Source organism: Crocuta crocuta, unplaced genomic scaffold, assembly GCF_008692635.1.
Source record: "Crocuta crocuta isolate KB4526 unplaced genomic scaffold, BGI_CrCroc_1.0 scaffold139, whole genome shotgun sequence".
NCBI lineage: Eukaryota > Metazoa > Chordata > Mammalia > Carnivora > Hyaenidae > Crocuta > Crocuta crocuta.
In genome coordinates this window covers 10488936-10510301 of record NW_027533258.1, presented here as the reverse complement: position 1 = coordinate 10510301, position 21366 = coordinate 10488936, and the positions used below count along the sequence as shown (strand labels likewise).

The following is a 21366-nucleotide window of genomic DNA, read 5'->3' as shown; positions in this document are numbered from 1 at the left end:
GGTGGCGATGAACAGGTCTTTGCGGAAGGACAGGCCCAGCACGTCCAGGTCCTCGCGGCCATAGCGGAAGGCGCAGGTGAGGGTCACGAACACTGGTGAGGGAGGGCAAGGCGGGCGCTCAGGGGCCCCCCTTCTCCAGCCCCCCAGCACCTGGTGGCAGCTGCTCCTTCCTCTGCAGCAGGAAACCTGCCCAAATCCTCCTCCTCCCCCTGCCTTCTCAGCCCTCTGGTCTCTCCGGGCCCGTCCCCGTGCCGCCCTGGCCTCCCCTCGGGCCCCTGCGCTCGGGCTGGTACCTTTGCGGTCCTTCAAGTAGTCAGGGTCCACCAGCACCACGCCATCTGGGAAAGGGACGCCGCATGAGCTCACTTGCTGTCAGCGCCTCTCCTCCGTCCCTGGGCCCAGGGACTCCGCCCCACCTGGGGGGCTTGGGCACACTTACCGACAGGGTCCACTTTGTCCAGGTGGTCTACGAAGTCCCGCTTGCCCAGGTACACGGTGAGCTGAGGGGACAGAAGGGGCGCAGGGAAGCCTGGGCGGGCGGGTGCAGGGCCGCAGAGCCCTGAGGGGGGCTGTCCTGCCTGTGGGATCCCCAGGCCGGGGGGGGGTCCCCCAAGTTTCCTTCCATAGGAAGGAAAGAGCAGGGGAGAATAGTGGGGTTTCCCAGATTACTCAACTTTGAAGCTTTTGTCACGCCTTTGCCCACAAGTCAAGCATGTGTGTGTGTGTTGGGATGGGTGGGGTGGTGGCTGTGGGAGGGGGTGTCTTGGGGAGGACTCGTAGGGGCGGCCAGTTAGGACACCCAGACCGTAGCCTGGGGGTTTCTAACTGGTCCCATCCCAGGCACCCTGAGCTGGCTCCTACGAGGGTCACAGCCTAGGGCTCTGGCTCCTCCCCCTTTGTCTGGCCTCGGGGACCCAGGCCGGTCCCCACCCAGCCCTGTGGCTGAGTGCAAGGGTGAGCTAGCGGACTTTGCGGCAAGGGGCTTCAGGAGGGAAGGAAGTTGGCTCTTAGCTGTCACAGGAAGTGGGGAGCTAGAGGGTGAGGATCATCTAGGTGCTGCTGGGCCTTGCTCGGGCCCAGGAAGGGGCCGGGAGGGGAAGCGAATGGGAAACCGACTCACCTTACAGTTAGGGCTCGACTTCTTGAAGACCCTAACAAAACAGAAAGGGAAACCCCAATGCCTGCATCAGACTCGGCAGGGACCCCCACCCCGGGCCAGCCTGAGGAGCAAGGTCCGCCCTNACCCTCACTAGGTCCCCTCCTCTGGTGGCCCAGGAAGCACCCAGCTCTTGCCAGAGGACATCTCCTGGGGGGACCTGAATGGGCAGGTTGTAGGGGAATCTGTCTAAGACGTAACCCTCCTTCTGTCGCCTCTGGTCTCCAAAGACAGCCGGGGCACCCAGAGGGGCAGTGGCCCTGGCTCTGGCTCCTGACATTTTAGGAACGGCCCTACTCCATTAACCTCAGCAGCCTCAGAGCTTACTTGTCTTTGAAGGCTGAACTCAGATATCACCTTGCTGAGAAAGCAGATCCAGCCCGGGACCCCATTATACCTCCCTTTTTTGGGGGGCTCCCGTCACACTTGCTGATGTTTTACTTGTGGTGTGACAGCATGCCCGGGCAGTAAGCTGCGAATCACGAGGTCGAGCGTGGACGTCCCAGACCCCATTCAGTGGGGCATCCCCGGCACGATGGATGCCCGCCGGACCGTGGAGATGGTGACGCCTCTGACCTTTAGTGGGTGAATGCCCCGCACCCAGTTCTATTTCAGGTGCGCTGTGTGTGTTATCTCATCTGACAGTCTCAGCAACCCAACAACGGAGGTCCTACCATTCCTACTTCACAGGTGAGGAAAGTGAGGACACGGGATTTTTGCCTAAGGCCCCAGAGCGTGTAAATGGTGGAATTCAGATGAGGCAGTCTGGCTGTGAGCTTGTAACCCACTAAACCGTTATATACTCTCGTGTCCCTGCAACGGCGCTTAAGTTCCTTGAGTCGAGGGGGATTCGCGCTTCCCAGAGCTGGAAGGCTCTAAGCCCGGACTCTACCCGCTGCTGAGAGCGTAGTAGGTGTCTGGAGACCCTGCGCTCGGGCTACTTGCAGGCCTGACATTGCTCATCCCAGTCTGCTCTGCCTCAGCAGGGATCCCTGGAAGGTTCCTCGGATATGCTGCCAACCGGCCTGTNCCCCCCCCCCCCTCCCACAGCTTTACTCTTACAACTTCATTTGTCGCTTCTTCCCGGAAGGTCAAGTTATCCAAAGGCCAGAAGGCAAAGGGTATGGAGGTCCCTGGGTAGCCCATCCGATGAAGGAGGGTAAGCACGGATACAGTGGCAGCTCGAATAAAGCACCGCCTCCTGGCCCAAGCTGGGGGCGCCTGCGGGGGCATCACCCACTCTCCATCCCTTTTGCTTCCAGTTTTCCTCTTTGTCCCCGTGTTTCTTCCTGCTAGGAGGAAAGCCACCGGGCCGCCGTTTTGAGCTAATGGCCCCGGAGTGGGCTGCTGGGCACCTGCCCTCCGGAGCCCGGGCCGGGGAGGGGCAGCACGTGCACACCGCGCTGGCCCAGGAGGCAGAGCACGGGGGTGACCGGTGGAGCCAGTGGAGCCAGATGCTGTCTCGGTTTCCTGTGGCCCAGAACTGGATGGGGGTGGCGGGAATTGTGCCAAGTCAGCAGTCCCCCCCCTCTGGTCCATCCATCCCCCTCCCTGAACCACATAACGGAAATTGGGGGCCTTCCTCAAGTCAGTGACTTCCCCTTTCTCCGGAGGGTGCTTAAGCCCTAATCCGGGGCACCAGCCCTCCCTCTGGTCACCTCTCTAATTGCTGCCACTCCGTGGCTGGGAGCCATGGGGCTCTTAATGACCACCTTCGGCAGAACGAGTGCCAGCCGTGCTCTGGGGCCCCGTTCCTGATCCCTCTGGACAGAGGCATTGAGCCCCAATCTCCTCTTTGGCTCCCAGTCCCCAGGGACTCTGGCATTCACCCACTGCCCCCTTGGGGGTGCTGGGCCACAACAGGAAGTGGATTTTGCTAGAGACCAAAAAAGAGAACTCGGGGCATCAGTGGAAGGAAGGAGCCTCGATTGCACAGAAAACATCCGGGGAGGGAGTGGATGGCGTGCCCGGGGCAGATACTGCCTGCCCTCACCTCCGGGAAGAGGGGTGAGGCCCAGAAGTGGGGAGGGTCGTCATGCACTCGGCTCCCCCAAGACGAAGCCGCCGCTCCTAGCAACCTGGGCGAAGGCAGAAGTTTGGAAGCAGGGCCACCTGGCCCTTGGGACGGCCCGACTGCCCGTGGGGCATTGGACAGGAGGCTTTGCAGCGGCTCGGCACGAGTCTGGGGAGGGGGGATCCCCTCCCGGCATCCAGCCTTCCCATACCCGACCCCTCGGGGCCGGCCACCTGCTCCTCCTCCCTCCGCCCCTGCATCGCAGCCCGCACCCGAGAGCCCAGCCGTTCGGCCCCCACATCCCTGCGAGAACCCAGACGCCGCTTTCCTGGCCCCCTTCAGCCCTCGCTTGCTGCAAAGGGCCCCGGCGTGCGTCCCCCTCATTATCCTCGAGGACCTGGGCGTGCGGCCCCGGATGGCTGCCCCCTAGGGACCCAGGCGTCCGGCCCCTGGGTTCTCTCCCCGGTGCCCTTGTCTGGGGTCCGTCCCGGCACCCGCTCCGAGCCGCCGCCCACGTCCCGCCGCGTGGCCCCACCTCCCTTACCTGGTGCCCGGTTTCTCCCCCATGGTGCGCGCGCCCGCCGCCCGCCCGGTCCGCGGCTCGNCGGTCGTGGTGCGGCAGCGCCCTCTGGCGTCCGTCTTTGAGCTTCGCAGGGTTCCTTTGCCTAATTTCTCGGACTCCCCGTGTCGTCTTCCATCCGCGGTCTTCACAGCGAGCATCCCCGCCTCCGTCCGTGCCTGTAATGTGCTGGTCACTGCGCTGGGCGGCGGGGACACGCACACGAATGCGCAGGCCCCTGCTTCCCTAGGACAGTTCAGGAGACGCGTAAACAGGTATCATGATCCCAAGGATACGAGGCTGGAGAGGTATGACTCAGGAGACACAGCGACGGCCAGGGCTTGACGGGGGCAGGGACGGAGGGGACTGGACGCGGTCCGGAGGAGGAGACGTTTGAGGACAGTCTTTCTGAAGGGGGAGCAGAAAGGGTGCTCCCCAGAGGCGGGCGAGGCACGTCCTGTTCTGAAGTGTTTGTGGGGTTCGCTGGCAGGAGGGATAGGGCTGGGGAGGGCGACTGGAACAGAATGTGAAGGATTCTGCAGAGCAGGTAGAAGGAACGAGACTGAGGTCCTCCTTGGAGGGGGGGGGGGGGCACATGGATCCGGTAGTGGTTTTTCAAGCAAAAGGCTGGCATGATGAGACTTCCCGTTTAGGGGGACAGTTCTGGGCAACGTGGAGGGTGGGTGTCTAGACTAAAACTAGTCCAGAGATGGTGAAGGATGGAATGCAGGGGAGGGGGGCCTGGGCTGAAGAGCCACTTGCAGGGCGAAAGGGCCTGGGGGTGGGGAGGGTGGTAGATGGCCTGGCATTTCTGGACTTAAGGAGTTCATGTATTTCTCCGCCTTCCATCTCTTTTCCCATCCTTCCCCGTCTTCCCCACCCAGGTGAACTACCTTCACACCCTCCATTTCCCATGCAACAAAAAGTAATCTGCACAACGGACGATCGCCTTTAAGGTTCAAACACAGGTTCTCAGTTCTGTTGCCACCGGCTGAGCTCGCTCTTCCCCCCTTGCAAGCTGTAGATCAGACATTTCTTTTAGACTCGCCACTTTTGTCAAAGGGTCATGACCAGAAGGTAACCAGAGCTATATTGCTACACATGTAAAGTGATTTTGCAACTGAAGCGTAGTGGCCTGTGTGGCCTGAAAGCTACTGCGTTAAAAGATACTAATATACAGAAAATTTCAGAAAGATCCTAAAGACACCAGAAAGAATGAGATACACCATTATACTTTATAATGATGGGAAAAACCATCATTATAAAAATGTCATTTCTTTGCAAGTTGTCCATAGATTTAACGCCTTATCAAAATAGCAATGGGAGGCCAGGCCAAAGATAGGGACTTATCTCAAGTGATCCCAGTCAGTAACAGATCAAACTCCTCATTCCACTCCCCCGCCTTCTCACACCTACACCTGACTAGTCTTTAAAAATAAATAAATAAATAAATAAATAACAATGGGACTTTTTGCGGGGAGGAACTTGACTCTAAACAATCAGAAGAATGAATTTGCAAGCGTAGCCAGGATAACTCTGAAAAATAAGAATAAAGCAGTCATCTGCCTTACCTGCTAAGGTAATTTATTATGTCACAATAATTAAAATCGTGTTATCGGTGCGGTGATACCAAACAGAGCAGTGAAACAGAATAGTGTCCAGATACAAACTCACATGGCAGCATTTCAAGTCAACGGAAAAAGAATGGCATATTCACTCAATTGGGGTGAGACAACTGGCTATTCACTTGGGAGAAAGAAGTTATGTCTCCATCTCACACCTTAAACAAAATACATTCCAGATGGGCTAAAGAGCTAAATGCATGAAATAAAACTATAAAAGTACTAGGAAAAAGTATAGGAAAATATTTTTATAATCTTGGAGGTTGGGAAAAAGCCTCAGAAGACATCAAACCCCAGGGCTATAAATAGAAACAACTAGCACTTTATAGTATTTACCACATGCCAGACATTGTTCCAAGCAGTTTACAAATATCAGTTCATTTAATGCAGCCCGATACATTAAGGTTTTATAATTATCTGCGTGTGTGTGCGCGTGCACACGCACGCGCACGTGTATGGGCCTGGGTGGCCCAGTTGGTTAAGCATCTGAAGCCTGGTTTTGACAGGTCATGATCTCCCCGTTTGTGAATTCAAGCCCAGGGTTGGGCTTGGGAGTCTCTCTGCCCCTCCCGCACTGGCTTGCTCTCAAAAATAAATAAACGTTAAAAAAACCCCGAAGAAATGGAGGCACAGTTAAGTAACCTGTAGGTTCACACACTAGCAAGAGGCAAAGCTGGTGTTTGAATCCAGGGGTCTAGCCCAGAGTTACTTCCAAAAGAGGAAGAGATTAAAATTAAAACGACGAATTAGAAGAAGTCTCTTGCAACCTTGCAACTATATAACAATCAAGAATAAGGCCCCCCCGCATCCAAGAAGAGTTGCTACAAACTAATAAACCTGGTATTAGGATTGTGTACAAAGCACTACTTTACATGGGTCAAGTAGGGTAGGGTGTTAAGTCAATGCAACCATTCTCGTGGGCATTTTGCCAGTTCCTGCCAAAATTAAAAGTAGGTTTTCTCTTTTATCCAACTCTTATTTATTCATGCAACAGACATCAGGCACCTTTTATGTGCCAGGCACTGCTCTAGGCAAGGAGGGGGAGGGAAGACCCCTCTCCTGTGATTTGTATTTTAGCTAGAAGAGGTTGTCCGGAAGAAAATAAATACATTTTGGATACCGTTATGAGTTGTTAAGAAAAAAATAAGCAGGGTGACATGGTGAAGGATGACGAGAGTTGGAGTAGGGGCTACTTAAAAAGAAGCCCTCTTTGAGGACGGCAAGATGGTATCAGTCACAAGGAACGAAAGGAAAGTTTCTCTAGGCAGTAGCAGCAACGTGTGCAAAGGTCCTGAGGTGGGGATGGGCTTGCTGGGGGGTAGAAAGAAGGCTAGTTTGGCTCAAAGATCAGAAAAGACAGGGAAACTGGGGATTCTTGTGCAATACATTGAGGACAGAGAGGGAGGGAGGTATGGGTCAGATTACCTGGATTCCAGTGGCCGAGGTGAAGATGGGATTTCATTCACATCATATTTGGAGGCCACCGCGGGACATTAAGCCGGAGTGACAAGACCTGACTTGATGTGTGAGAAGACCATTCTGGTTGGCTGCTTTGCAGAGAAAGGGAGGACTCAAGGCCCGGAGGGAGCGATGAGGAGGCCACTGTTAAGGGGCCAGATGGGAGGCAATGGTGACAGTGGCCCCGGAGATGCACGCAGAGTAAAAAAGTAATGGTACTGGGTTAACGTGTTTTGGGCTGGAAGAACGGTTAGACAGAGGGGCGGGCAGAGAGGAATAAAGACGACCCTTAGACTTTTTTTTCCCCAGTTTAAATGACTAGATCTTTGTGCACAGAGGCACGTGGGAGTGCGCAGTACAGCGGATCAGTGAAACGCCGGAGCAGCTGCGGACACTGTCCTCGACCACAGAATCAGGTCACGGTGCAGCCATGTCTTCGCACCCCGCAGCCTAAACACGCCAGGACGCGCACCTGGTGAAAGACGCCGGGGGCCGACCCCGCTGCGTTGAAACAAACTTCGTGTTCCGGCGTCGGTGCACAGGCTGAGGTCGGGGGCGCACGCACGCTCCTCCGGGCAGGGGGCTGGGGACACAGGAGGCTCGTGGTCCTGCAGGCCGCGTACGCGCGTCCCCGACTCCAGACGAGGGGCCGCTTCCCAGGACGCCGCCGTGCGGAGAGCGGACGGGCCGCGAGCCCGGGGCACAGAGCNAGGAGCCGAGCCGAGCCGAGTCGGTCCGGGCGGCGTCCACGCCTTGAGAAGGCCGTCGGTGGAAACTCAGGCGAGAGGAAGGGCCTCTTTCTAGGTGGTCACACGAGAGCGGGTTCGAGTCCGGGCCCCGGCGTGTCTGGTTTTGGGGATCGTTTCGACGGAGTGAGTGAACGTAGTCAACAGATAGTTACTTACTGAGCTCCTACGAGGGGCTGAGCTCAGGGTGCTCCACTTTACAGACGGCAGTGGCGACGAACGAACGCTTTCAAACGCTGTGCGAATTGTATAGTAGGGACCTCTAGGCTAACCTGGAGAACTACAGAGATTTTCCTGAGGCCCTGGAGTTTAAGCTGAGACCCCACCCCCGCCCCCTACCTCCCCGGATGAGTAAGGGTTGGGTAGGGAATGAAAACGGGAGAAGCGTTCAGGCAATGGGAGGCTCGTGGTGGGAAGGAACGGAAAAGAAGGGCGTTGTGTCTGGGGCTCAGAGGCGGTGGGGGGAGAGAGAGGACCCGATGAAGCTGGTGCGGTGAGTAGGCAGTGGGCAGATCGTGTAGAGCTTTCTACACTGGCCTGGAAGGGTCCTTTGGGTTATCCTAAGGATAACCACATCCATGCAGTTCTGCAAACCAGAAACCCACATGTCATCCTGAACTCTTGCTCACATACCTCGTATGCAGTCCTGTTGATTTTATCATTTAAGTAACTTTCCCACCCGTCCACCCTGTTCCACATCCTTCCCTTTGCCCCCATCCTCGCCTGAACCCCCTTCCTCTTGCCCAGCTGAAGGCACTGATGGTAAGAGTGCATCGTGTGTCCCAACATTATGTCCAGCAGTGGGTGTGCCTTTAATGTCTCCTGCCCTCCATCCACCTCGCCCTCCCCCCAGATTTTACCCGTCCTTCAAGGTCCAAATACACGTGGTCTTCCTTGATGGGACTTTGTTACTGGGACCTTCCCAGCTCTGTGCTTCCTTCCAGGAAGAGGGTGGTCACAGCCACTGCTGTGCGGTTCTGCAGTCTCAGCCCCACAGTTACCAGGGACAGCCTCATCCTTGATGTGAACATTAATCTCACTACTGAGGGCGGCAGACGGGCCTCTGCTATCTCAGCCCACCCTGGGAAGCGGGAGCTGAGTATGCATTTTCTCTCCTAAATTCTCCTTTTCTAATCCATGTGGTTTTAGGTATTTCTGAAACATCACCTGCCCCGCCTGTACATGTATGGTTTCTTTCATCGTCTCTCAAGTGTGCACTTCTCCCTCGAGGCGAGCTCCCGCACTTAACATCTTATGTTTTGCAAGTGGCTAAAGTCTAGTAGAATTTTGAGCAAAGCTAAAGGGGATGTGAGAAACTAGACTCCCCTTTTAATATTGTCTGTATTGCTTTTTTTGGGGGGAGGGAGCATATTCTGCCTTCACTTTTTTCCTGCGTGGGTCTCTCTATTGGACCCTCAGTACATGGATTTTCTTCGTTTCCCCTTAAGCTTTTATTCAACAAACTTTTACTGAGTATCCGTAAGGGTTAGCTATTGTTTCTCATCTCTGGGTAGGTAAACAGGCATGGTCTTTTCCCTCGGAGGCTTTCTAGTCCCGTCGAGATGAGAAATGAGCGAAAGGAAGTGGGTTGGAGCTCGTTGGAAAGACATATCGGCCCACTGATTGGGCCCTCTGTGTAGACTCACTCACCAGCTCTGCTTTCCTGGAGGCCCTGTGGACTCAGTAGGTCCACAGCGAAATTGGACCAGTTCAGTTTCTGGTACAGATTCTAGCAGCAAATTCCCGACGTGTCTCCTCGCCTCATTCTTGCTACACTTCATCCATTTCTCATGCAGCCGCTTGAGTGAGCTTTTTTTTCCCTTTTCTTTTTTTAAAGCCGGTGTGTTCTTTGTTTGTTTTTTTTTTAAAGGTTTATTTCTTGATTGAGAGGGAGAAAGTGTGCATGTGCGCACAAGGCGGGGAGGGGCCGAGAGAAGGAGAATCCCAAGCTGCACTGCCGGCGTAGAGCCCGATGCGGGGGCTCGAACCCACGAACCGTGAGATCGTGACATGAGCTGAAGTGGGATGCTTAACCTTCTGAACCCCCCAGGCGCCCCCGGAGTGAGCTTTCCAAAGTAAAATTCCGATCTCATCTGCTGTCTTTTAAAATCCTTCCGTAGCTGGGCTTTCTTGGCCCTGGGCCTTTGCACGTACGGTTCTCTGCTTGGGATCCTCCTTTGCTGCTTTCCTGCTCCCCACAAGAATCTTTTTTTTAATTTTTTTTTTTTTAATGTTTTATTTATTTCCAGGAGAGAGAGAGAGAGACAGTGTGAGCAGGGGAGGGTCACAGAGAGAGGGAGGCACAGACTGAAACAGGCTCCAGGCTCCGAGCTGGCAGTCAGCACAGAGCCCGACGCGGGGCTCGAACCCACGAACCGCGAGATCACGACCTAAGCGAAAGTCGGACGCTCAACCGACTAAGCCACCCAGGCGCCCCATACAAGAATCTTTTTGATTCTGTGTTTATTCGTCACTGTCTTTGGGAAACATTCCAAACCACCTGCGATTAAGTGTCTTTTCTTAGCCCCTACCGAAGCGACGTATTTATTTGTTTCGCGTGTATCTAGTCTCCTTTCTTCCCATCTATACAGCTAGGCTTTGATTTTTTTTTTTAATGTTTGTTTATTTTTGAGAGAGAGCGCGCGCACGTGCAAGCAGGGGAGGGGCAGAGAGGGGGACACAGAATCCAGGACAGGCTCCAGGCTCTGAGCTGTCAGCACAGAGCCTGACGCGGGGCTCAAACTCGGGAACAAGGAGGTCTTGACTTGAGGCAAAGTCGGCAGCTTTTCCGACTGAGCCCCCCAGGCGCCCCTGATTTGTTTTCATGTGTAATTAACAAAGATTTAGGAGACTTGTTTCAGATGACCCAAAAGTAGAGGAAATAGTGTTTTGAAGTGTCCCATCCAATGCCAGTCTCCACACCCCCATTTAACAATGAGCCTTTTCTTTTCCCAACATTGTTTAATGGCCACCCTCCCGCCCCCGCCCCTCCAGGGCATTTTAAAGCAAATCCCGATCTCATTTCCCCAGTGACAATGTTCTCAGGAGGACAGGGGACTTGTAATGCCTTGTGTCCCCACGGCTCTGCACTGTTCCCTTCCCCAGCCAGTAGCGCGATCCTTTTAAAAACATCGGCGAGATGGCAGCGCTCTCTTGCTCCAAACCGCACGGCGACTGCCCATCGCGTGAGGCTCCACCTTGTGTGGCCCCCGCTTACCTCTCGACGTCATCCCTCCAGCTCCCCGTCTGCCTGAACCGTGGCCGCCGAAGCTGACCGCTTGGCGGGAGACTCCTGGGAAGGTGACCACGCCACCCAGGTCTCAGCTCACCGGCCCCTGTGTCACGGGAGTCTTCCCTGACCACCGCGTGCCGCCGCCTCCCAAACCGGCGTTCTCTGTCACGTCTTGTTTGTCCCAGCGCTTAGCACTGCCTGAAAGACATCAACCCCCATGTCATCCGTCATGTCCTCCCTTCCCTCCTGTCCTGATTTAAAGTCCAGGATAATTGCTTTCTTGCCACTCTCTCTACATTGTGCTTGCCTGGCAGGACCACGTCTGTGTCAAGTTCAGGTCGGTCTCTGCTGTGCCTGCGGCGGCGCAGCCGTGCTGGCTGGAGAGGAACACGCGCCCGGCCGGCCGACTGCTCAGTCAGACTCCCAGCAGTCGTGCTGCGTGTCCGCTCTCCCCACGGCCTGCGAGCACCTCTCCGCACCCTCGCTCTTCGTCGATGACCTGCTTCCCACTCCGCCGAGACGGTAGACACTCGGTGGCAGTCCCTTGGGCCCCTGGTGCCGTATCCGCCCGCGTAACCGCGTCTGTAGGAGCCGCCTTCCCTCCCGGGCCTGCTTGTGCCCTGGCCCTCGCCCGCGTCCCCGCGTCGTCCGCTCTGGGGGGCCGTTTCCTCCGCACGCGGCTCCCAGCTGCTGACCACCCGTCTCCTGGCGCGTCGCCCTCCTCTCCCCGGCGCCGCCTCAGTTGTTTGCCCCTGCGGCCTCCGGTTCTCCCGTTCCTCTTTGATTTAATAACGTTGGTTTGAAATAATTTAAAGTTTATACACAATTGGAAGGAATAATAGAATTCTCGTACAGCTTTTCCCCAAATGTCAACATTTTACTTTAAAAAAAAAATTTTTTTAATGCTTTATTTATTCTTGGAGAAAGAAAGACAATGTTAGCAGAGNTTTTAACATTTATTTATACTTGAGAGAGAGAGAGAGGGGGGAAAGTCCCAAGCGGGCTCTGCACTGCTAGCTTGCAGCCCGATGCGGGGCTCTAACTCCCAAGCCGTGAGATCATGACCTGAGCCGAAATCCAGAGTCGGACGCTACGCCTCCCGAGGCGCCCAGGCGCCCTCCTCTACACCCGTCCTGGGGCTCGAGCTCCCAGGCCCGAGGCCAGGAGTCGCCGCTCCGCGGACCGAGCCCCCCAGGTGTCCCCGCTTTAGTCTTCTGTAAACTGAAGCAGTTTCTCCACCTTTGTGCTGAGGCCGTGACGGTTCTGAGGGCTGCGGGGCGTCTCGGGTGCGGCAGGAGGGGTGCAGCCCGTGTCCTTTTGGTCGTGTCGGGGGCGCGTGGTGTCTCTCTGCCTGTTTACTGGTGGTGGTGACTTTGGTCGGGGTCAGGACGGTACCGGCCCGGTTTCCTCTGTGCACTGGTGACTCGCGTGTAGCCGGTGAGCGCAGGCGCGGAGAGCACCGGTGCGTCCGTGCCTGTCANCTCACCCCTTCACCGGATCACCCATTTGCGGGGGCCACGGCGGCTCTTGAAGGCCACCTGTGCCCACCAGGGAGTGAAGTTCAGAGGGCGAGGTTGGGCCTCTGTCCTTGTCCTGTCCGCGGCGTTTCATGCCCTTGGCCCCTCCTTCCTTCTTGAAACTTCCTTCGCTTCCGGGACGCCCTCCTGATTCTCTTCTCACCCGATCTGCTCACTCCGTTCCAGCCTTTACCGGGTCCTCCTCGCCTCGCTCCTCTGCACGATGGAGCCCGAGAACCCGGGCGATTTCCCCTGCGACGGCGCTGTCCCTGGAGGGCTGACCAGCCTCGTGGCGACAGCTTCCCAGATCCGTGCTCCCACCAAGGCCTGGCCTCTCCTGCCCCGCCCGCCCGGTGCCTGAGCCGCAGTCCCCTCTGGTGCCACGTGGGGACCCAGAACCGCACGTGTGACACGCCCCCTCCTGCGGGACCCCTGCTAGCAAACGTCCGTGGCCTCTGCGTCTCCCTGACCCCCGCCTGTGCCCAGTTAGCCGGCACATTCTGTGGGCTCTGCCTTCAGGACACATCTGGAACTGGACCCTGTGGCTCCCGCGTTACCTCGCTGCCCGGGTCCTGATCGCGTCCGCCGCCCGGCTAGGCAGCTCGGCCTCGGGGTGTGTTTTAAATAAGTCAGACGAGAAGCACCTCGTGGCTCAGTTAGGCGTCCATCTCTTGATTTCAGCTCAGGTCATGATCTCATGGTTCGTGGGTTCGAGCCCCGCATCTGCGCTGACACTGCAGAGCCTGCTTGGGCCTCTCTCTCCCTCTCTCTCTGCCCCTACCCTACTTGCTCTCTCTCTCAAAATAAATAAATAAACTTAAAGGAAAAAAGTCAGGTGGTGTCACTCCTCTGCCCCCTTCCCCTCCTCTCATGGTCTGTATCTTACTTGGAATGAAAGTCACCAGGTGCCTGTGTGACAACAGCTCTGGCCCAGCCCCACGACTTGTGTCTTTTATTATTCCTGCCTCTCGCACTCTCCTCTGGGGAGAGTTCGCCTCCTGCTGTTCTTCACCAAGAACAGCATGCACCCATCACTGCCCTCAGTGTTATTTACTTATTTATTATCGTTGTCATTAAAAACTTTATTTAAAAAAAATTTTTTAGAGGTGCCTGAGTGGCTTAGTTAAGCGTCCGACTTCCGTTTAGGTCATGATCTCGCGGTTCATGGGTTCGAGCCCCGCGTCGGGCTCTGTGCTGACTGCCAGCTCAGAGCCTGGAGCCTGTTTCAGAGTCTGTGTCTCCCTCTCTCTCTGACCCTCCCCTGCTCATGCTGTCTCTCTCTCTCTCCTAGAAATAAATAAAAATATTAAAAAAATTTTTTTTAATGTTTTATTTATTTTTGAGAGAGTGTACGTGGGGGAGGGGCAGAGAGAGAGGGAGACACAGAATCTGACGCAGGCTCCAGGCTCTGAGCTGTCAGCACAGAGCCTGACGCAGGGCTCGAACCCACGAACTGTGAGATCATGACCTGAGCTGAAGTCGGACGCTTAACCGACTGAGCCCCCCAGGCGCCCCTAAAAACTTAATTTTTAAGCAATCTCTATACCCACCGTGGGGCTTGAACTCATGACCCTGAGATCAAGAGTCACACGCTCCACTGACCGAGCTGGTCCGGGTGCCCCCACTGTGAACAGTTGGAGAACATTCTAGAAAGAAGCCCTGGACCCATTGGCAGTCACCACCCGTTTCCCCGCAGCCCCTCGTCTTGTCTCTATGTTTGCCGCTTCGACTGTCCGTGTGAACGCAGTCTACCACAGGTGGCTTCTCCCACTCAGTGTAGTGTCTTTAAGGTCCATCCGTATCTTGGAACTTCCCTTTTCTCCTTTATGGCCCAACAGCCCTCCGCTGTGTGGGGACACCACATTGTGTCCCTGTCCACGGGTCTATGGACATTTGGATGGTTTCCCCTTGTGGCTCTGGGGACGATGCTGTGACCCCTCACGCACAGGTGCGGGAGCCGAGCGGGGAGGTGCTGGGTCGTGTGCGCCCTTATGACCCTGTGTGTGCGGACGGGACTGTGTCCTGCTTTCACTTGGCCCGAAAGGCGGGTTTAGAGAGGGCTTCGGCGTCCCTGCGCGCGGAGCGCCGTCTCCCTTCCCTTCCCGGCCGCTGCTTTCTTCCCAAGGCCGCTTCATCGTGCCCCTGGCGCTTTGCACCGTCCCGCCTGGTTTCTTGTCTGGGGGTTTGTTTCTCTTCTGTCGCCTCCACCTAGAACGTCGGCTTCGCGGCACGGAGAACCGTGTCCCTGGTGCAGCAGACGTTCAGTAAATATTTACGGAACAAGAGAGTAGACGTTTCCCTTCCTGAGAGCGGGGACCTGATTGTTCACGCAGCTCTGGTTCCTTCGTGCGACCCCGAGCGTGGCAGGTGCTTGTTGGCACAGGAGTGGCGAGCGCGGCTGGGGCGTCCAGGAGCCGCGAGGGGAGTTTGGGCTCCCAGGGGTGGTTATGCATGGCAGGGCAGGGCTGGGGGGACCCCTCTCTCAGGGTCCCCAGAGTGTGCGGGAGGGAGGCTCTGGCCGACTTGGTCTGCGTTGGCCTTAGTTAGCGGCTCTCAGGAAGCCAGGGGCTAGAGGGGTTTGGGGGTGAAGGAAGACGGGGTTCCAGGTGAGTCAGCGTCCGATCAGCAAGCATTTGTGGGGTCGCCTCTGCTCTGGGCGCCGTCCAGGGTGGTCAGGCTGAGGGAGCCGCGTCTCTGCAGTCTGGTCGCTGGGCGAGTGGGGTGTCCCCTGCGTCGCACTGATGTGTCCGGCGGGGAGCCGGGATGAACTTGGGGAAAGCCTGCTGAGGCTGCTGGGAAGTGGGCAGAGGCCGACGTCGTGAGGGTCGTGAGGGTCGTTGGGCTCAGGAGGTGTGACGTCAGGAAGGCGCTCTGTAGGGCGGGGCGGGGCTGGGAGAACCCTGATCCCCACTCGCTTCCCTGCTTTCTTTCCCCCAGAACCTCTCAGCTGTCGGGGCGCTGGTGGGTCTCAGCAATGCCCGTCTCGGTTCCATCAAAACTCGGTGAGTGTGCGCCCTTCTCTCTCCAGGGGGGTTTTCTTATGAAGTGGGCCGTGTGTCTGTCCATCTCTCCAGCGTCACCACCCCGTGGATTCCAGAGACTTCTCTGTTCCTGGAGTGGGGAGGGTTCGTTCCTTCCATGGGCTCCCTTGAGTTGAACGTGCCCTCCNGCTGCCCGCCCCTCACCTCAAGCCCTCCCAGCGCTGCAGGAGTTAGAGCACCGGGCGTCTGTGGCGACTTCTCGCTCTGCCCAGTTAGAGTAGAACGAGCTTCCTCTGCGCGGGGCTTGTCGTCACCTCCTTGTCTCCTGTAAGTTTTGAGGGGCTGTGTCTGCTGTCCCTGCTGGTGGGGGAGAGCCCCACGGAGCTGTTCCAGCAGCACTGCGTGTCCTGGCTTCGCAGCATCCAGCAGGTCTTGCAGGTAAGGCCGCACCCCTCCCCCATCCCCTGGGCCCCTGGCTCNAGGGGTGTGGGGCGGGGGGGCTGGGACCTGGGAGGTGCAGACAGAGTGGGCAGCGGAGGTCTCCCGCCAGCAGGGAGCGCAGGCTGCACGTGGGAACGGTGCTGGGGACGGTTGATGGTCTTACCCACGAGCTTGTTTAGTTCATTGACCTTTGGCAGCTGCAGCCCCGACCGTGTTCACTTCTTCGCTAGCTTTTTTAACAAGCGACATCTTGAAAGTTCCTTTTCCTAAGTGTTTTATTTTTATTTCTAGTTATCATCATCATCATCATCATCATGTTTATTTACTTATTTGCTGCTCTTTTCTTCCTCTCTTGACATTTTAATTTTTTCCTACTCTTTTTTTTTTTTTTTTTTATTTCTAGGAGAGAGAGACAGCGTGAGCAGGGGAGGGTCAGAGAGAGAGGGAGATACAGACTCTGAAATAGGCTCCAAGCTCCGAGCTGGCAGTCAGCACAGAGCCCGATGCGGGGCTCGGACCCACGAACCGCGAGATCATGACCTGAGCAAAAGTCGGACACTTAACCGACTGAGCCACCCAGGCGCCCCAATTTTTTCCTACTCTTACGTCCTTCGATAACCTCCCCACCTAGTTCTTCAGCCAGCGTGTTCTGAGCACTTGCAGGCGAGCACTAGGTCCTGGGGGACAGTGGTGAGGTGGACTTGAGCCCTGCTTTCATGGTGTCTGGAATCTGGCGCAGGGTGCAGGGAACTTTCTGTGGAGTAAATGTTTACAGGTAGGGGAAATTAAAAAGCAACAACAACTTTTATTCAGAAAAGGCGTCATATAAACCATCCCCTCCTAGTTTGTTCTAATTAGCTGGTATTCACATTTTTAGAGTGCGTATTTGGAGGAGATTGATGAATCTTCCCTCTGTGGTGGCCTTAAACAGTTTACTCCTTCGTAGAAATCCTTGTATCTGAGTGAAAGACGCTCTTCTTTCAGAGGCCCAGTTGTGGTTATTCAATTTTAATTTTCTCTTGAAACCAAAGCATTTTCATCCCTATTGCTCTTGAAATTCACTGTCCTTTGCATACCTAGTTGTAAACGCATGTGAAAGTGTTCACATCTCAGCTAGTTAACTTTTTTTGATGTTTTTCATTTTTTGAGAGAGGGAGTGCGCTCCTGCACACAAGCTGGGGAGGGGCAGAGAGAGGGAGGGAGAGAGAGAATCCCAAGCAGGCTCTACACTGTAACCATAGGGCCCGACGTGGGGGCTCGAACTCATGAACTGTGAGATCATGATCTGAGCCAAAACCAAGAGTCGGACGCTTAAGGACTGAGCCACCCAGGCGCCCAAGATCTCAGCTAACTTTAAATAGCTTCTGAATTTGTAAACTACTGAAAACTGTCTCAGTTACACCGAGTAGATACTGAGGGCCTTAATGTAATCGTAATTCTGTCTCCAGAAATTCTCTAAATGATGCTGCTTAGTGTTAAGAGTGATTTTGAGTGTGCCATCTCGACAGAACTCTGTTCATTGTTCCCTCAACAAAATAATTGAAGGTAGTTTTCCATCCTATCTTTAGTCACTTAAAAAAACTTTTTTTTATTATATCGTATTAACATTTTTAAAAATGTTTTTTAAAAATTTATTTTGAAAACGAGAGAGAACGTCCACGCAGAGGAGGGGCAGAGAGAGGGGGAGAAAAAATCTCAAGCAGGCTCTGCTCTGTCAGCACAGAGCCCAATATGAGGCTTGAACTCCCGAACCGTGAGATCCTGACCTGGGCGGAGATCAAGAGTCAGACGCTTAACCAGCTGAGTCACCCAGGCGCCCCATTTTATTTTATTTTTTAAGTAGGCTTCACGCCCAGAGTGGAGCCCAGTGCGGGGCTTGAACTCAGGGCTCCCGAGACTGACACCTGAGCTGAAATCCAGAGTCTGAAGCTTAACTGATTGAGCCACCCAACGCCCCTCTCCCCGCACGGCTGTGTGACGCAGGGTTGACACCCAGCACTGTGGTAGTTTCAGGCGGAGCGTACGGAGGTTTGACGATTCTGGACGTTCTGTGGTACAGATGGTGAAGCTTTTAGGCTGCGCAAACCACATATGGGTGTTGTTACATTTTGTGCCTTTTTTTGTCTTCCAACCGTTTAAAAATGTAAAAATCACATTTAGCTTGTGGGCCATGCAGAGACGGGCAGCAGGCACCCACAGGCCGCACAGTTTGCTGGCCCGTTTTCTAGCGGAAGAGACTTTACTTGAATAATGTAAGATGGGAGGGGGCGCCTGCCCGGCTCAGCTGGTAGAGTGTGCGACTCGCAACCTGAGGGTTGTGAGTTCAGGCCGCACGTTGGGCATGGAGCCGACTTTAAACAGAAATAGAGGCAGTTCTCTGAGAACTGAGAACGTGGCCTGGGGTGGGGTGGGCGCCTTTGCCATCAGGGCCAGTGGTTCAGGGAGGGTTTGTTGGAGTGGGTTGGGCCAGGGAAGGGAGAGAAGAGGAGGTGGTCCATCCGAAGGACTGCGCGCAAGCTGGCGGGGCTGACGGGGCGCCGGGGGGCCGGCGGGGGGCGGGGACCAGATCACGGGTGGCGTCGTGGGCATGTGAGGGCGTTCGGGGTTCGTTCTCGGGACGGTGGGAGTTCGTGGAAGGTTTTGAGTAGGGGTGAGGAGGGCGCGGTGGTGGCGGTGGTGGCGGAAGGGCCGCTTGGGCTGCCGTGTGGAGAGGGGACGAGGAGGGAGCCAGATTGGGGGCAGGAAGGCCCCCAGAAGGGAAACGTCGGGGTAGCTTGGCCTGGAGAAGAGGCCATAGACACGAAGAGAAGCCGATTGAGCGCGCGAGAGGGTCACAGGCGCAGCGGACGGCTCCCGACGGCGGAGCTGGTCGGGGCCGGACGTGTCCAGGACGACTCCCGGATCTCCGAGCACGGGNGGCAAGCGTGCCCCTGATCTGGGGAGGGGCAGCGGCCAGGTGTCTCAGCGCGGCCCCCGGGGCCCAGGGGTGCCGGCTTCCGTCACTGTGTCTTCCGCAGGGGTGAGCCCCCGTCAGCCATGGGGCGGCAGTGAGGCCGAGTCCCCGGAGCGCTTTCCCCACCGGCATGCGCGGCATTCGGAGGCGCGCTGTGGGTCGCGCTCCGGTGGGGGAGGCTGGGCTCCCGGGGCCCCTGGGCTGCGCAGCCGACGGTGGGGGGAGGAAGAGGCAGGACCCCTTGTTAATGCCCCTCTGAGGTGGAGGGAGGCGAGCACGGCCTCCTGGTTTCTGGGTTTGGCAGCTCGGGTTCGAGGCCAGCAGAAGTGTCCGAGGCGCCAGAGCTGGGGAGGGGAGCGAGCAGCAGGTGGAACGGAGTCGGGCAGCCAGACAATCCTTTCAAGAGGGAGAGGAGTTGGGCAGAGCGAGGAGGGGCTCAGAGAGGGTTTCCGGTGGGGGCACCTGCCTGCAGGCGGCGTCCATGTGGGGGCCCGGCTGGAAACCAGGCCTGGGTGACGGTGTCAGGCCCTGAGAGCAGGGGGCCGTCCTTGCACAGGAGCCGTGGCAGCGGCAAGCGGGGGCTGTCTGGGCTTCCGTGTCCTCTGTGACGGTGGCAGCGGTGGGGAAGGTTCCAGTCGTGGGGAGGGTGCGGAGGAGGCCCCGCCCTCACTTTCCACAGAGCACGTCTGGGTGCCGCGAGGCCTCTGGTGTGGCAGGAGGTGGGCGCCGAGCGCCTTCTCCTTGGGTCCGTGCTGGTCTTCTAGGGAAGCCCTAGACCCAAACCGCTGCTTCCTCCGCGACTCCGCTGGGTGTGAGCCGGGCAGAAGCCGGCGTGGCCACACGGGGCAGTGTGAGCAGCGCCCTTCTCCGTTCCCGGTGGGGAGTCGGCCCTGGAAGGCGCACGTGTTGCGGACGGAGGTCAGGACCCCCAGGTGCCCGCGGTACGGAAACGCAGCCGTGCGGCCTTTCTGTAGCCAGAGGCGCTGCATTGGGTGCCCGTCGCCAGCGCCCTTTCCCTGTGGGTTCGCTGGCGGCAGCGACCTTCACTGGTCTTTCTCAGAAGCCCCGCGTCGCGCTCCTCTTGGTGACGCGGAGGTCAGGCTGGGAGCACGGGTGGTGTCGCTTTCAGTCCCAGGACCCGCCGCCGACCATGGAGCTGGCCGTGGCCGTGCTGACGGACCTGCTCCGGTACGCGGCCCAGCTGCCCGCGCTCTTCCGCGACATCTCCATGAACCACCTCCCCGGCCTCCTCACCTCCCTGCTGGGCCTCAGGCCAGAGGTGAGAGCCCCCCCTCCCCCCGGCCTGGGCCCTCCCAGAGCTTACCCGCCATCGAATCACAGTCGGGGGAGGGGGGGGCAGTGGGCGGCGAGCGAGGCAGGACCTGGAGGGGTGGGGGTGGGAGGGGCCTGGGGGGGCAGCGGGCCCCCCGCCCCGGCCTCACTCTCTGTTTTGCCCGCAGTGTGAGCTCCCTGCGATGGAGGGAATGAAGGCTTGTATGACCTACTTTCCTCGGGCGTGTGGGTCTCTCAAGGTGAGCGAGCGCGCGGACCCCTCCCTCCAGCGCGAGGCTCGGTGGCCGTCTCCCCGCAGACCCACGGCTGGGGTGTCCGAGCGGCGGTCCGCCCAGCCCGCCTTCCTGCGTCTGCAGCTGCGACCGTGCCGCCTCCAAGCGCGGAAATGCGTTCTCGTTGCTCCCTCACGGGTGAGGGCGTGGAGTAACTGGCCTGAGGTCGGGAAGGATCCGACCCTGTGTCTGCGGCTGGAGCCTGGGCTCTTGACCCTCCCTGCCCTCCTCTCTGAGCCTTTAGACTCCCCTGCCCTCTTTCCTGCCGTCCGGCCTCACTTTGTTCCTTCCTCCAGGAAGCCTTCCCGACTTCTCACTTCCCCGTATCAGTTGTGTCTGAGCTCTCCGTCCCTTCCCCCCTTCCCCCAAGCCTTCATGATCGTCATGACCTGCAGGGGGGCCGTGCGGCAACGTGGGCAGGGTGCCGGTGGGTCGGGAGGGAGGGAGGGGCCGGGAGGGAGCTCCAGCTTTATTCCCAGGAGCTAGAGTGACACGTTCTGTCAGCAGCGCCGGTAAAGAGCCCTGCGTAACCGGCTCCTTCGTTGCCGCAGCGTCCTTGGGTGCCAGCCAGCCCGGGGGAGCAAACGGTGTCCTGAGATTAAGTGTCCTTCCTTCCTTCCTCTGGGACACCCAGCGCCGCGCTGGTGCGCGGCCGCTTAGCGGCAGGCAGCGGCCCCTCGTGCGCTCCGCGGCGTGGTTGCCTGTGCTCAGCGTCACGGTCGGGAGCGTGCCGCCAGGTTACGATGAAAGGCAGGTCACGCGGTTCTGAGGTCGGGTCGGGAACGTGAAGGAAAGGGAGGGAGTCGATGGCGGCGCTGCTGCGTGCGGGCGGTGGCCCCCGGGGCGCTGGTGTCCGCGGGGGACACGGGCGAGGGCGCGGGCNGCGGCTCAGGCCCTCCCAGGTCTGTGGTTTCAGCCCTGAGCGCAGGTAATGGACGTCCGGGTGGTCAGCACACGGTTTCGTCAGGGAGGCAAACGAGCGGAGGCAGGCTGTTTCTTAACTGAAGTTTTACCAAGTTCAAGTTTTCCAGAACACTCTGTAAAGTAGCGTCTGGAACCGCACAGGCCAGGTGTTTGTCCCGAGCCCCCGCTGGTCAGGGCGGGTGAGGCTTTGCTGCGGGG

The 21366-nt window shown here is 57.4% G+C and overlaps 2 protein-coding genes across 2 annotated transcripts in view; one reads left to right on the top strand and one right to left on the bottom strand.

The window, feature by feature from the left end:
- The window catches only part of ARRB2 (arrestin beta 2), a 7039-nt gene extending 3271 nt beyond the window's left edge, over window positions 1-3768 (bottom strand). Inside the window, 5 exon segments of the mRNA XM_077746762.1 lie at window positions 1-92; window positions 294-338; window positions 440-500; window positions 1121-1151; window positions 3715-3768. The exon segment at window positions 1-92 is cut by the window's left edge and continues 99 nt beyond it. Of these exon segments, the coding sequence (XP_077602888.1) occupies window positions 1-92; window positions 294-338; window positions 440-500; window positions 1121-1151; window positions 3715-3737 (252 nt within the window). The 5' untranslated portion in view covers window positions 3738-3768.
- Window positions 3769-3951: 183 nt separating this feature from the next.
- The window catches only part of PELP1 (proline, glutamate and leucine rich protein 1), a 23384-nt gene continuing 5969 nt past the window's right edge, over window positions 3952-21366 (top strand). Inside the window, exons 1-5 of the mRNA XM_077746760.1 lie at window positions 3952-4004; window positions 15242-15306; window positions 15618-15723; window positions 19809-19958; window positions 20140-20211. Coding sequence (XP_077602886.1) covers window positions 19830-19958; window positions 20140-20211 — 201 coding nt within the window. The 5' untranslated portion in view covers window positions 3952-4004; window positions 15242-15306; window positions 15618-15723; window positions 19809-19829. The remainder of the gene's footprint in view (window positions 4005-15241; window positions 15307-15617; window positions 15724-19808; window positions 19959-20139; window positions 20212-21366) is intronic.